Source organism: Rhinopithecus roxellana, chromosome 2 (assembly GCF_007565055.1).
Source record: "Rhinopithecus roxellana isolate Shanxi Qingling chromosome 2, ASM756505v1, whole genome shotgun sequence".
NCBI lineage: Eukaryota > Metazoa > Chordata > Mammalia > Primates > Cercopithecidae > Rhinopithecus > Rhinopithecus roxellana.
The window spans coordinates 45,806,707-45,821,924 of NC_044550.1; the positions used below are offsets into that span (position 1 = coordinate 45,806,707).

The 15,218-nt window shown below is 36.1% G+C and overlaps 1 protein-coding gene across 2 annotated transcripts in view; it reads left to right on the forward strand.

Moving 5' to 3' along the window:
• The window catches only part of TBC1D19 (TBC1 domain family member 19), a 174,860-nt gene that overhangs the window by 95,903 nt on the left and 63,739 nt on the right, over nucleotides 1–15,218 (forward strand). For both annotated transcript variants that reach the window (XM_010368898.2, XM_030925828.1), the window contains 2 exons: nucleotides 9,533–9,607; nucleotides 14,354–14,416. In XM_010368898.2, coding sequence (XP_010367200.1) covers nucleotides 9,533–9,607; nucleotides 14,354–14,416 — 138 coding nt within the window. The remainder of the gene's footprint in view (nucleotides 1–9,532; nucleotides 9,608–14,353; nucleotides 14,417–15,218) is intronic.

Here is a 15,218-nt window from a genome sequence, read left to right on the forward strand (position 1 = left end):
TTCAATTCCTGGATATCCTTGTTAACTTTCTGTCTCATTGATCTGTCTAATGTTGACAGTGGAGTGTTGGAGTCTCCCATTATTATTGTATGGGAGTCTAAGTCTCTTTGGACTTGCTTTATACGTCTCTTTGTAAGTCTCTAAGGACTTGCTTTATGAATCTGGGTGCTCCTGAATTGGGTGCATATATATTTAGGAGAGTTAGCTCTTCCTGTTGAATTGATCCCTTTACCATTATGTAATGGCCTTCTTTGTCTCTTTTGATCTTTGATGGTTTAAAGTCTGTTTTATCAGACTAGGATTGCAACCCCTCCTTTTTTTTGTTCTCCATTTGCTTGGTAGATCTTCCTCCATCCCTTTATTTTGAGCCTATGTATGTCTCTGCATGTGAGATGGGTCTCCTGAATACAGCAGACTGATGGGTCTTGACTCTTTATCCAGTTTGCCAGTCTGTGTCTTTTAATTGGAGCATTTAGTCCATTTACATTTAAGGTTCATATTGTTATGTGTGAACTTGATCCTGCTATTACGATATTAACTGGTTATTTTGCTCGTTAGTTGATGCAGTTTCTTCCTAGCCTCGATGGTCTTTACATTTTGGCATGTTTTTGCAATGGCTGGTACCAGTTGTTCCTTTCCATGTTTAGGGCTTCCTTCAGGGTCTCTTGTAAGGCAGGCCTAGTGGTGACAAAATCTCTAAGCATTTGCTTATCTGTAAAGGATTTTATTTCTCCTTCACGTATGAAACTTCGTTTGGCTGGATATGAAATTCTGGGTTGAAAATTCTTTTCTTTAAGAACGTTGAATATTGGCCCCCACTCTCTTCTGGCTTGTAGAGTTTCTGCCGAGAGATCTGCTGTTAGTCTGATGGGCTTCCCTTTGTGGGTAACCCGACCTTTCTCTCTGGCTGCCCTTAAGATTTTTTCCTTCATTTCAACTTTGGTGAATCTGGCAATTATGTGTCTTGGAGTTGCTCTTCTGGAGGAGTATCTTTGTGGCGTTCTCTGTATTTCCTGAATTTGAATGTTGGCCTGCCCTACTAGGTTGGGGAAGTTCTCCTGGATGATATCCTGAAGAGTGTTTTCCAACTTGGTTCCATTTTCCCCCTCACTTTCAGGCACCCCAATCAGACATAGATTTGGTCTTTTTACATAATCCCATACTTCTTGCAGGCTTTGTTCATTTCTTTTTCTTCTTTTTTCTTTTGGTTTCTCTTCTCGCTTCATTTCATTCATTTGATCCTCAATCGCTGATATTCTTTCTTCCAGTTGATCGAGTCGGTTACTAAAGCTTGTGCATTTGTCACGTATTTCTCGTGTCATGGTTTTCATCTCTGTCATTTCGTTTATGACCTTCTCTGCATTAATTAGTCTAGCTGTCAATTCTTCCACTCTTTTTTCAAGATTTTTAGTTTCTTTGCGCTGGGTATGTAATTCCTCCTTTAGCTCTGAGAAGTTTGATGGACTGAAGCCTTCTTCTCTCATCTCATCAAAGTCTTTCTCTGACCAGCTTTGATCCATTGCTGGCGATGGGCTGCGCTCCTTTGCATGGGGAGATGCGCTCTTATTTTTTGAATATCCAGCTTTTCTGCCCTGCTTTTTCCCCATCTTTGTGGTTTTATCTGTCTCTGGTCTTTGCTGATGGTGACGTACTGATGGGGTTTTGGTATAGGTGTCCTTCCTGTTTGATAGTTTTCCTTCTGCCAGTCAGGACCCTCAGCTATAGGTCTGTTGGAGATTGCTTGAGGTCCACTCCAGACCCTGTTTGCCTGGGTATCAGCAGCAGAGGTTGCAGAAGATAGAATATTGCTGAACAGCGAGTGTACCTGTCTGATTCTTACTTTGGAAGCTTCCTCTCAGGGGTGTACTCCACCCTGTGAGGTGTGGGGTGTCAGACTGCCCCTAGTGGGGGATGTCTCCCAGTTAGGCTACTCAGGGGTCAGGGACCCACTTGAGCAGGCAGTCTGTCCGTTCTCAGATCTCAACCTCCGTGTTGGGAGATCCACTGCTCTCTTCAAAGCTGTCAGACAGAGTCGTTCATGTCTGCACAGGCCTCTGCTGCTTCCCCTGTTGTTTTTTAGCTCTGCCCTGTCCCCAGAGGTGGAGTCTACAGAGACAGGCAGGTTTCCTTGAGCTGCTGTGAGCTCCACCCAGTTCGAGCTTCCCAGCGGCTGAGTTTACCTACTTAAGCCTCAGCAATGGCGGGCGCCCCTCTCCCAGCCTCGCTGCTGCCTTGCGGTTAGATCGCCGCAGACTGCTGTGTTAGCAATGAGGGAGGCTCCGTGGGCGTGGGACGCTCCCGGCCAGGTGTGGGATATATTCTCCTGGTGTGCCCGTTTGCTTAAAGCGCAGTATTGGGGTGGGAGTTACCCGATTTTCCAGGTGTTGTGTGTCTCAGTTCCCCTGGCTAGGAAAAGGGATTCCCTTCCCCCTTGTGCTTCCCTGGTGAGGCGATGCCTCGCCCTGCTTCAGCTCTCGCTGGTCAGGCTGCAGCAGCAGACAAGCACCGATTGTCCGGCACTCCCTAGTGAGATGATCCCAGTACCTCAGTTGAAAATGCAGAAATCACCAGTCTTCTGTGTCGCTCGCGCTGGGAGTTGGAGACTGGAGCTGTTCCTATTCGGCCATCTTGCCATTAGTTAGATTCTTATAAAGACCACACAACCTACATCCCTCTCATGTGCAGTTCACAATAGGATTCACACTCCTATGAGAATCTAATGCCACTGCTGATCTGACAGGCAGCAATGCTTCCTGGCCCACCGCTCACCATCTGGCCCAGTTCCTATAAGGCCACGGACTAGACTGGTACCAGTCTGCATGCTGGGGATTGGGAACCCTGGCTAGAGAACTCCATTATATGTTTCACATATATCAGATTCAAAAATATATCATATGTCTAAAAGAAAAATATATCAGATGTCTAAAAGAAAAGGCATAATCTATACCTCATTATTTTCTACAAGACACGTTGAATTGTCTTTGCACCATGTTGTTCTCTCCCTGAAATGCCTTCTCTGCCTTTTGTCTACTCATCTTACAATTAGCTATAAACTGTTAGGAATTCTTTGGGTTTTTTCATTTCCCAAGAGTGTATTTGTTTTTCTTAAGTTAAGACAGTGTAAATCTGTGTAAAATACCAAAAAAGTACTGAAATTAAAATATTCTCCGATGCTAAAAATTGGGCTACTTTGTTTTTCAAAGATTGCTTTTTATAATCATGATGTATTACTCTTACATATATATACATTACCAGAGCTTATACTAAATAGTCTTTTAAAATATTCTGTTTATATTGGTAATCATTAAATTTTATAGATCCTTATATATTTTATCAGATAAATTAAAATATTAACATAAAAATTTGTCTCATTGATTGTAAGCATATGGTGTAATTCTGACTTTCCTACCAATGTTTTTCTCTCATGTTACATGGATAAATTACACTAAAAACTATTGAAACCAATAGCATAGACTGAGGATTATGGAAACTATTTCAGTCACCAGCTATGACAGTTAACTTGGCCAGATCTCATTTTTTAAATGTGAAAATTCAGAACAGAAACTAGATATTTCCAAAGTCTCTTTTAGGTCTCAGATTCTCCGATATGTTTTTTTACCTCTAGAATTTAGAATAGATTTTTGTCTAAGCACTGTTACCTGTTTAAAGTCATAGATACTAATTTATTCATAGCATTTAAGTTGTGTCTAATCTTTTAGGAAACCATCTTTAGTTATTCAAATTGGTGAGTGGGGATCCTTGTATGAGTACAAATTATTAACTGCATACTCTCCTGCTATTCAGGCAGCAACCAGCCCTATAACTAGTTTAGATGCTTTTAGATCTTTAAGCACTATAATTAATTGGGTGGGAAAATAATGTGTTTTACTTAGTTCAGTTCACTATTTGCATCCATTTGTGAGAAAACTCACAATTTGAAATCCACATAAAAATTTTGTTTTGAAAAAATAAAGGGATCATGAGGTATATGATTTTGTCCATGTGTCAATAAAATATACTGCTCAGTGGTTGATAAAGAACAGCTGAACTCTTAAGAACTCTGTCCAAACTTATGCCTAAGTCACCAGATAACAAAGGTCTTGATTTAGTCTAAAGCTCTCTGAGGTTAGGTTACTTGTGTATCTGGATTACTGCTATACTTCTATCTTCTAGCCGGAAATATTAAACATCCAATAAAATTTTCAATAAAATATAATAAAAGTTGAGTTAATGTCCTGTACAGGGACATGGATGAAGCTGGAAACCATCCTTCTCAGCAAACTATCACAAGAACAGGAAAACAAACACTGCATGTTCTCACTTATAAGTGGGAGTTGAACAATGAAGACACATGGACACAGGGAGGGGAACATCACACAGTGGGGCCTGTCAGAGGGTAGGGGATTAGAGGAGGGATAACGTTAGGAGAAACACCTAATGTAGGTGACGGGTTGATGGGTTCAGCAAACCACCATGGCACGTGTATACCTATGTAACAAAACTGCATGTTCTGCACATGTACTCCAGAACTTAAAGTATAATTTAAAAAAAAATGTATATATATATACACACACTAAAGGTTTAATATTGTTAAGCTATATGATATGTTATTCAAGAGAACAAGGAAAGGTATAAAAAATAATTATTTCTTATGTATATAATATCTTTGTTAGATGCAAATATCATTAAGTTTTTAAATTTTACTTTATATTTTAATAGACATTAAAAGGGTTATATTGGGGAAAGCCAATATATTTTAAGTAGTTATAATTATGTCATAGTTGTCAAATGACATTAATAAAACTTGCAGCCATTTGTAATCAAATCTTTAAATGAATTACTGAAAAATAATACAACTATTTCCCCAAGCCAATAATCAATTTAAACAGAAATGTTGAAGCTCTTTTCATTAGAATTGGGAGTAAGGCAGTGATTATTCACCAGTATTATTTGTCATAGATTTTGAGGTCCTAGCTGAAGATGTGGAAATGAGTTGGTTTATGTTTGGGGAAAGAAGAGGTACAGCCATCTTCTTTGCAGATGATCATGACTGTATACCCAGAAAACCCAACAGATTTTTTAAAAATTATAAACAGAGGGATATGAGATAGATATACAAAATCAAGCCTTTTCTCTATTATCAGTAATGAATTAGAAATATAATAGTGAAAGAATACCTCATTTTCAATAGTAGAAACATTAAAATATCTATAAGATAAATTTAGCAGGACAGGATCCATATGAGGAAAATTATAATACTCTATAAAGAGCAATAATATTTAACTCTTACATAGCACTTACCCTGTGCCAGATACTATTCAGAGCATATTACATGTATTAATTCATTTATTTCTCACATCAACCTACAGAAAAGTTGCTGTTATTTTCATCATTTTACTGAGGCTCAGAAAAGCTTGTTAATTTACCTAGGGTCACACAGCTGAGATCTGAATCATTCTTGGGTGGAGAGCCTTAATGTCATTCATAAAAACAGGAAAGTCTTAATATTATAAAATTTGTCAGTTTTTCCAAAACAAATTTATTAGAGAATTAATTTTATTTTTAACTGGATGAAATTATCTTAAAGTTCTCATGGAGATTAAATGTTTAAGAATAGTCCGATAAATTATGAAAAATAATGAATGGTGAGTCCATAAATAGATCCAGGTCTAGCATTTTATTTCAATTGCAAATGCATGGTTTATTTAATAAATGATGCTGATAATTGACCATCCTTCTGAAAGAAAACAGACTTTTTGATAACTAGGTACAAGAATAAATTCCAGGTGGATTATAAATATTAAAAAAAATTAATTGACAATTTTAGAAATAAAATTAGGAAAATATTTGTATAAACATGTGGTGGGGGAGCCTTGCCCAAATCTAGTAAGAAAACCCAAAGCCCTAGAGTACTTTTTAAAAATGGTCAATGTATGTTGGCAAGGATGTGGAGGAAAGGGAACCCTCCTTCACTGTTGGTGGGAATGTAAGTTAGCAGAACCACTATGGAGAAAAATTTGGAGGTTCTTCAAAATACTAAAAATAGAGCTACCATCTTATCCAGCAATCCCACTCCTACATATATCCCCAAAAGAAAGGAAATAAGTATGTCAAAGAGATATCTGCACTCTCATGTTTATTGCAGCACTATTCACAATAGCCAATATTTGGAAGTAACCCAAATTTTTATCATCAGAGGAATGCATAAAGAAAATGTAGTACAAATATACAACGGAATACTCTTCAGCCATGAAAAATAGTAAGATCCTGTCACTTGCAACAACATGGATGGAACTGGAGGTCATTATGTTAAGTGAAATAAGCCAGTCATAGAAAGACAAACTTTGCAGGATCTCACTTACTCATGGGAGCTAAAAAGTAAAACAATTGAACTCGTGGAGATAGAGGATAAAAAGGTGGTTACCAGAGGCCGGTAAGGGTAGTGCAGGTGCAGGGGAAGTGGGGAAGGTTAATGGTTACAAAAAATAGAACAAGTGAATAAGACCTAGTATTTGCTAGCACAACGGAGTGACTATAATAAAAATAATTGTACTTTTAAAAATAACTAAAAGACTATAATTGGATTGTTTGTAACACAAAAGATAAATGCTTGAGGCATTTACCCTGATGTGATTATTACACACTGCATTCCTATATCAAAATATCTCATGTAACTCATAAGTATATATATCTACTATATACCCACAAAAACTAAACAGAAAAATAAATTGTCAATCTATACCATAAACCAAAATCAAGTAACACATTTTTGCATTACAAATGACAGTTAATCTTCCTTATAAACAACAAATCTAACAAATTATTAAGAGAAAGATAATCTACTAGAAAAATAGGTGTATGTTATGAATGACAAATCATTGAAATGGAAATTCAAATGGCCGATAAATATATGAAAGGTTCTTCAACTGTATTATGAGTTAGGAAAGTGCAAATCAATACATCGAGATGTTTCTCAAGCATGAAAATGTTTAAAAGAGGTGAGTACATAGATAAAATGTGCTCTCATGTTACTGGTGGGAATTCGAATTGATTTTTTTTTCTGCGATTAGTCAGGCAATTTGTAGCCCAGTTTAAGATACATACAGCCTTGGCCAGGCACGTTGGCTCACGCCTGTAATCCCAGCACTTTGGGAGGCTGAGGTGGGCGGATCATGAGGTTCAGGAGATGGAGACCATCCTGGCTAACACGGTGAAACCCCGTCTCTACTAGAAATACAAAAAATTAGCCAGGCGTGGTGGCGGGCGCCTGTAGTCCCAGCTACTTGGGAGGCTGAAGCAGGAGAATGGCGTGAACCCGGGAGGCGGAGCTTGCAGTGAGCCGAGATCGTGCCATTGCACTCCAGCCTGGGCGACAGAGCGAGACTCTGTCTCAAAAAAAAAAAAAAAAAAAAGAAAGATACACACAGACTTCAGCCTATAATCCTGCCTTTGCCAATTTATTCTGTAGATATAAAAGCATAGTGCCTAAGGATATTTATTACAACATTATTTGCAGGGACAAACAACCTGAGTATCCATCTATAGGGATATGATTAAACAAATTGTGTCAAATCTATACCACAGCTTTAAAAATATTAAAATACATGTAACTATTAAAAAGAATGAGTTAAATGTGTATTGTTTAACAAGAAGGAAAACCATGATATAGCATTAGGTTAGAGAAGCTGAATAATGAGTATGGTATGATTCCATTTCATATTGAAAAACGACAACACAAACGCCCAACTATGATTACATAGTCATATAAGCATGGAGATAGGTATAAGCATGGAAGAATACAAATTACAAATAACACCACAAATACAATACCCAATACAAATAATATTAGTTATTTTGGGACAGTTGAATGGAAGGAGAAAAGATGCTTAACTTTTTCTTTATTTTACTTTAGATTGTTTCACTTATTTTCATGGTCATATATTAGTTTGTAATTTTAAACTTATTTTTAAAAAGAGGCAAACCCCTAAACATAGCTTTTGCATTACTTTACTTATGCCCACTGGCAGGAATTGATATTTGAATTAGGTGCTGTTTCCACCATTAAGGAGCCTGCATTCTAGCCAGAGAGATGAATTCAGTAGATACAATGGAAGATAAATAAAATAGTAAAATAATTTTGCTTTAGTTAAAAAATGAAAACATCAATGATAACCAATTAAGGCTTTTTAATTAAAATTTAAATGGCTAAAAATAGCCAGTAAAGGCCCAGATCATCGTTAGGCAAAGAGCACTTTGACTCAAGCCAAAGAGCTACGTATTAAACATCTTTCGTAATGTAGAAATCGTATTTCAGGAAACATAGAGTCAGATTTTATCCTGGCAAGGCAGCTATATGCAGTAAATATTCCTCCTTATCCCAGATGACTCTATCCCACAACTCTTCTGTGAGGTCAGGAGTCATACAGATCCGCGTGTGCTAAATTTTGCCTTTGGGTTTGAGAGGAGGCTAGGGCTAATGTGCCTGAGAGGTGAAAGGAGGGATTTGGAGGAATACATGGGTCAGCTAAAGCAATGAGATAATATTTCCATCTCTTGTTAGCATAACTATTACCCAGTTGATCCCTACCTTCATCCTTAATGCTCCGACCAACTGTGAACCTGATGCTTAACTTGATTACTGTCTCTAGTCCCTCCTCGCACTTTCTTTCCTCCCTTATTCTCTCCACTTTCCGTTTTCCCTCTCTTCCACTTCTTATTCTCTATTACACTAAACATTAGCCTAACCTCATAATTGTGCAGTTAATAAGATTTTATAATATTATGAGGCCATATTTTTGTATTTATTTATTTATTTTAGAGATTGGGTCTCATTCTGTCTCCCAGGCTGGAGAGCAGTGGCTGAATCATAACTCACTGTAACCTCAAACTCCTGAGCTCAAGCATATGGGACCATATTCTAATATTAAAAGCTGACTTACTTTATATGCTATATGATTGCTTTTACTACCAGGAGTGCTTTGTTATGCTTAAACTTTTTATTTTGTAATAATTTAGGTACTAGAAAGGCAGTATAAAGTAATCCTTCTGAGTTTTTTGTATAGGTTGTGGGGCCAGGTTTCTTGAGGTTAAATCTTACTAGCTTTATGGTCTTGGATAGCAAGTTACTTTTCTCTCTTGGCTTCAGTTTCTCAAGCATGAATGGGAATAATAATCACTGACCTAATTCATTTTGTTGGTTTGGGATTAAATGAGTTAACTCTTGTAAAGTGGGTAAAATAGTTCCTGGTGCCTATAAATACTCAATAAATGCTGTATTTGCTATTAAAGCTAATTTATAGTTAACTTAGCAAATATTGACTGAATGCTCACTAGGTGCCAGACGTTATCCTAAGTGATAGGAGTAAGTATATTTGTTGAACATCTACTGTTAGGCATGAGGGTTATAGTAGTGAATAAAACTGAGTTCCTGCCCTTCTTAGTGTTTAGAATACTATTGATTATTATTTGAATTTGAGGCTGACTTTATAAATGTGATTGACCTTTAATTTTTTTGTTTTACTTTTAAATTTAGGATGTCTTGTATTATGAGCAGCTTAAGACCAATGTGATACAACATGACCTTTTGGTGGACAGTCTAATCTATAAAGTAAGTAAAAGTCAACTTAGTTTTTTCCTTTTCATTAATATCATAAAAAATTGAGATTCTTTAGTATGCAGAGCCTGTACTATGTATAATGATATTAACCTTGAAAAATAATTTTAAGTGATTAGATGTATACATATAAAGTTGATGTTCAAAATTTGCAGTTTCCATTCTGTGTTATCTTCTTTCCCTTTGAAGCTGTCTTCATGATTCTTTCCTAGTCCTCCTACTTTTTGATGAAGATAATAAGCATTTCTTATATCTCTAAATTCAGGCTTTCTACACAAACAAAGTAAAAAGGCAACTGAAAAGCAAAACCGGGTATTTTTATCTTATGATTCTTTAGGGCCTACTTGTATATTCTCTTTATATTGAAGTCATTTTTAATTTTTAATTTCTTTTAGTTTCTAGACATATGGCTAAGTATATCTGAAGTTTTAAGGTAGAGATACATTGCGTTTTTGCCTCCAAGCATCTGATAATCAAGTTGAGAGCTGAGTTAATGCTTTCATCACTGAGCCAAACAGGGTCCGTTTTCCAGTACACAATAGAAAGCCAAGCACCAAATCACTGGGTTTTTGTAGCTAGAAAGGTTTGATCAGATTGGATCCCGCCATGGGGTGATGCCAGGGCTTGATCTGATTGAATCCTGGATACTGCCGTGTGGTGTCCACTTCTTAATTCAGACCCCACTCCTTAGTCCTGTCACATAGGTTCCACCTGTGGTTGCATGCTTGGTTCATCTGGGCATGCTTAGGTTACATGACCTTCAACCTTGGGGTCCATGGCAACTAAAAAACAGCTTATAACTGTGTTACATAAAAGTTGAACCAGATTGGTCTGGTGTAGCTAACACTTTATGTGTAATATAGGATATGAATAATTTTGAATTAATATTAGGCAGCTTAAAAGTCTTAGATTTTAAATTTAGATTTGAAATATAAGGGAGAAAGGCATGTTATTACAGGTCTCAGAAATGGGGAAAAGAAGATTACATATTGAGGACCTGAAAATTTGTCTGAATAGAACATGGCCAGGGGTAATAATAACTATTACTAACAAATGACTGCTTATTGTGCCATACAGTATTCCAAACCCTTTACATAGATTACTATTTAATGCCTACAACTACCTAAGAGTAGCAGATACCAACATTTAGGCTGTGAATTATAAATGCATTGTTTTTCTGGGGAAAAAAACTTGCATTCTGTAAAACCACACATTAAAAATAACAGAGCTTATGGACAAAACAGGGTTGGGGTAGATCCACTCACAATTTTTGCAACTTTGTAATCATAGTACTAACAAAAGCAATCATTGGTAGCCTGGGAGAAGAATCAGCTCAGGCAGGCTGGTCTGGTAGGAGCTATTAAAAATGTGTAAAAATAATAATACAGAAGTGCTAAAATAATGCAAGTAGAAGTGGTGCTCTGGGCCACTGGAGCTACTGTTAAGGTGAGCACAAGAGAACAGCAGGGGAGAAATGTTCTGGGCTGGGAGTGTGCCTCTCTGGAGAGGAAGCCCCAGTGCCAATGTCCGTTTTTAATGTTCTTAAAATGCAACTATAAAGTCTCATGCCTGTGCAGCAGCAGCTGAGCTGAAGACAATTTTTTTTTCCTGCTGATGGTTATAATTCTCCTGCCTCTGCTCCAACTCCTCTTGCTTAATAAAAATTGCATCTGAACCAATACAATTTCCATGTTATACTAACATCATTTCCTTACTTACCAGCAGCCAGCAACATAGTGACACGTGTGTTGTAACAAAGTAGAAAGTAGTTATTTTGTTATTTTACAAATGAGGAAATTGAGATAAAGAAATTTGTTTAAATTAACATATTAAGTAGTGAAGCCAAGATTTAGACCTAGCCAATCTGACTTCAGAACTGTATTCTTAACCACTAAGCTCTACAGTAAATGGAAATGAGAGTTTAGAGAACACAGTCCTTTGACGGAAAGTCTTGAATCTCACAGAGGTTTTTCACTAGATTTGGATCACAGGTACTAATATTAACTTTGAGGTCAAATTATTATGCTCAGTGGATTATTTTATCAAAATACGCTAATGGGTTTTTCAGGTCGGTTGATATTCTAGTGGACTGTGTTGTGAGCTTTGGATGTTTAGGCAGTATGTGTTATAGTTAAATTGTTCTGGTAGGGTTCTTGCTTGTAAGCATGTTCTGGACGAGTTGCCAGTAAATATGTAATTGTATGCTTTATGGATGGTAAAGCATTTGTAGTACTATGTAATATTCGTGTTGGCTAGCAGTAATGCACGAATTACATATGGTAAGAGATCTTTTGGGCTATAAGACCGTTAGCCTCTTTTCTAATCAAATGAAAGGAAACTCACACGTGAAAAAGCTCAAAAAAGTAAGAAGTACTAGGATGAGAGTTCTCTTTGTCTCCAACATGAATTTCAGTTTGAGTCAGTAAGGCAAATCTGTTCCAAGAAGGAAGTAATTTGTGCCTGAGGAATTGAATAAAACTGTTGATGGCATCTGTCCTGTGCACAACATGAATGTTTTTAGGAAGATATCTGTCTCTTAGCTGGGCTCTGCCGATCACTCCAAACATTATTAAAGTCAGCCGTTAAGGGAATGATCACTTAAAAAAAATTCTGGTTCATTATGGTTCCCTATAGCAAAGACTTATTTTAAATTTAACTGAAAACAAGGTGGAATTCTTTTAAAGGTTAAAGGGATGAATGGAACAAGGCAATGTTACTAAATCCATGATCAAATAGCTCAAACAGTCTACAAAATTCAACCAGGCTGTTGAGCAAAGTCGCAATCAGGGGAGGATGGAAAGTCGTAGATGTTCTGAGCCAATGATGTTGTGAGTATGGAACATCATCGAACCCTCCCTAGGCTAATTTATTAAATGGTTCTGTTTTTTTTTAACAAACTTGCCTTGTATCCATGTATTCTATAGTTTTCAACCATTACTAGTGTTTTTCAACCTTTCTTCATTATCACGCTCCTGGAGAGAAAGATTAATTAACTTATCTCTAATAAGAAAAAGTAAATAACAAAAAGTAAGATTTGGGTGGGTAGGGATGAGCTCTGGTCGGCCACATATCATTGTAGTATGTAAAATTTGTTGACCTCCAAAAACCAGTTTTCATGCCCCCAAAGGCAATAGTATCCCCCTGTTGAGAATGCATGATCTCTACCTTTGTCTAGGTTGTCTTCTGACATAGAAAGCTGGACCATTTCTTTCTCCTTAATCTGTGTCATTATGGTTTTTTCAGACTTAGCACACATTTGCTACCCCCAGAGTCATCTATGACTCTTTCCATCCTCCCCTGATTGCTACTTGGCTCAACAGCCTGGCTGAATTTTGTAGACCATTTGAACTATTTGACCATGGATTTTTGTAACATTTCTTTGTGATTTTCCCATGTTTTTACTATCTCGCCAGTGAGATTGTAGACTTCTTGATGATAAACACTTTTTTGTTTGTCTTCTTTTTTGTTTGTTTGTTGGTTTTGATTTTCGTATCCTTTATCCCAGCCAATCAGTACTTGTTGAATTGATTATATATTGGGTCTAAAAGCATGATGTAGTTTACAACTGGAGTTTTTGGATACATGTAAGGTTTGAGATGTATATTTACTTATAAATAGATAAACACTATTATAAGTAAAAGGAATTTTGGTGAATTTTTTAAAAAAAGTTTTCTGGATATCTACTCTTTATCTGATACTGTGCTAGGCATTTACCTATCCTTTCTGAAGTAGGCGGTGGTATCCTCATTTACGTATATGGAGATTAGGCTCAGAGTTACTGACAGCTAAAAGTAGTGGAACTAGATTTCAAATCTTAGTTAAATCTGTTGGAATTTCATGTTCTTTACACCAAAGCACACAAGCAGCAAGTTCCAACTCTGGACATAATACTCAGAAACAATCCTGGGGGAATGTTGTAGTTTATTTTTCTAGACTTTTGTTCATTTGTTTGCATGTTATTAGAGAGGGGTACCTATATACTGATGAATTATTAATAGAAATTAATTGTATTTTCCTGTAATATAATTTTATCATTTTTATTTTTACTCATCAAACATGTATTGGGTATTTAGGTGCTAAGCACTGTGGTGGTACTACATATACAAAAAACATTTAAGACATTTGAGCTCAAAGTGGCTAAAGTCTCATAGGAAGATTCATAGAAATCATTAAGGTAAACTCAAGTCAGAAAGTGAGAATAGGAATATATTTAAAGAAGGAAACTAATATGCTATCCAGGGGAAGTCAATGAACTGGCCCTTAAACTCATAATGCAGAAAATCAATGTTCCTGCTCTCTCACTAACAAGTGGTGACTTGAAAGTGAATAATCACAAAGGCATGGAAGATATTTGGTCTTTTGTGGGAATGGCAAGAATGTGGACTTCAACAGTGATATTGGAACAGTAATTTGGGGCCAGATTGTTATGATTGCTTCTGGATGTTATGCTTGCATCTGCTTTTCTTTTCTAGCTTTAAGCCATCTAAATATTAGATTAAAAGGAGATAAAATTGAAATAAATATTAAAGAATTACTAATGGGACCTTAAATGAGGAATTCGACGTCAAATAATGTGTCACATATATTAGTTCGGTAAATATAGCAATGGTAAAATCTAATCTAATCACGATAAAAGTAATAAATTTATTGTGGTAATGCTTCTAAATACTGATTGTATGCTTTAGTACTACAGACAGATCCATTTGGGTTCTTTTCAGTACTGTCTACTTTTAATTATAGGATGTGAAGTTGACAGCAAGCAATGATGATTATTATTTTGTATTTGAAGATTATTTATATCAGGTAAGTTTAAAAATTAAAATATATAGTGTTCTTGTTTTAGTTTCTCTAAATCATGATACTTTAGGAGATATCTCTGTTGTTGACTAAATCCTTTTGTAATCCATGGCATGCTTGTCAGATGAAATGTTCTAAGTTTGGGATAAGATTACCTTTTGTTTTTACTGTGAAATTAGATAGGAGAATATCAGTTCCCAGTTGTTTCTTTTTGTCATATGTGGTACAACAAGGAGGTATTGGCAGGTAAGTTTTCTATCTTTGTTATTGGCACAGATGCTTAAATCAGATGTCAAATTCATATTTAAGCCATTCCAAGATGTTTGGAGAAAGCATTTTGCATTATACTTTTAAAATTAAAGATATTGAATAAATAATGTTTCAAAATAAATTTAGAGTGTCCTGATTATCCTTTGATCATTTCATTTGCTGATATTGTGGATGCTTGGATTTTTACTTTTTCACATCTACTAGGATAAAATCATTTATCATAAATAGAAAATATGTAATTTATATAGAATTGCCTATATGATGTTCTTTTTTAAAAGATTATACGTACATATTAATAATTTGATTTTGAATGAATGTCAATACAAATGTCATAGAGGAAATACATATATTCTACACAGCAATTTCTGCTCGATTAAATGTAAGTTGGTCCCCGCTGTTTGTATGAGCAGGTTTTCGTTTGATAATGGTGTTGTGGTGTATATATGTTTAAGAGAGAAGATAAAGTTAAATAAGCATCTGTCAAGAAGATTTATCATGTGTTCCAAGAGCTAAAGTATAAAGACTTTATAAGATTTAT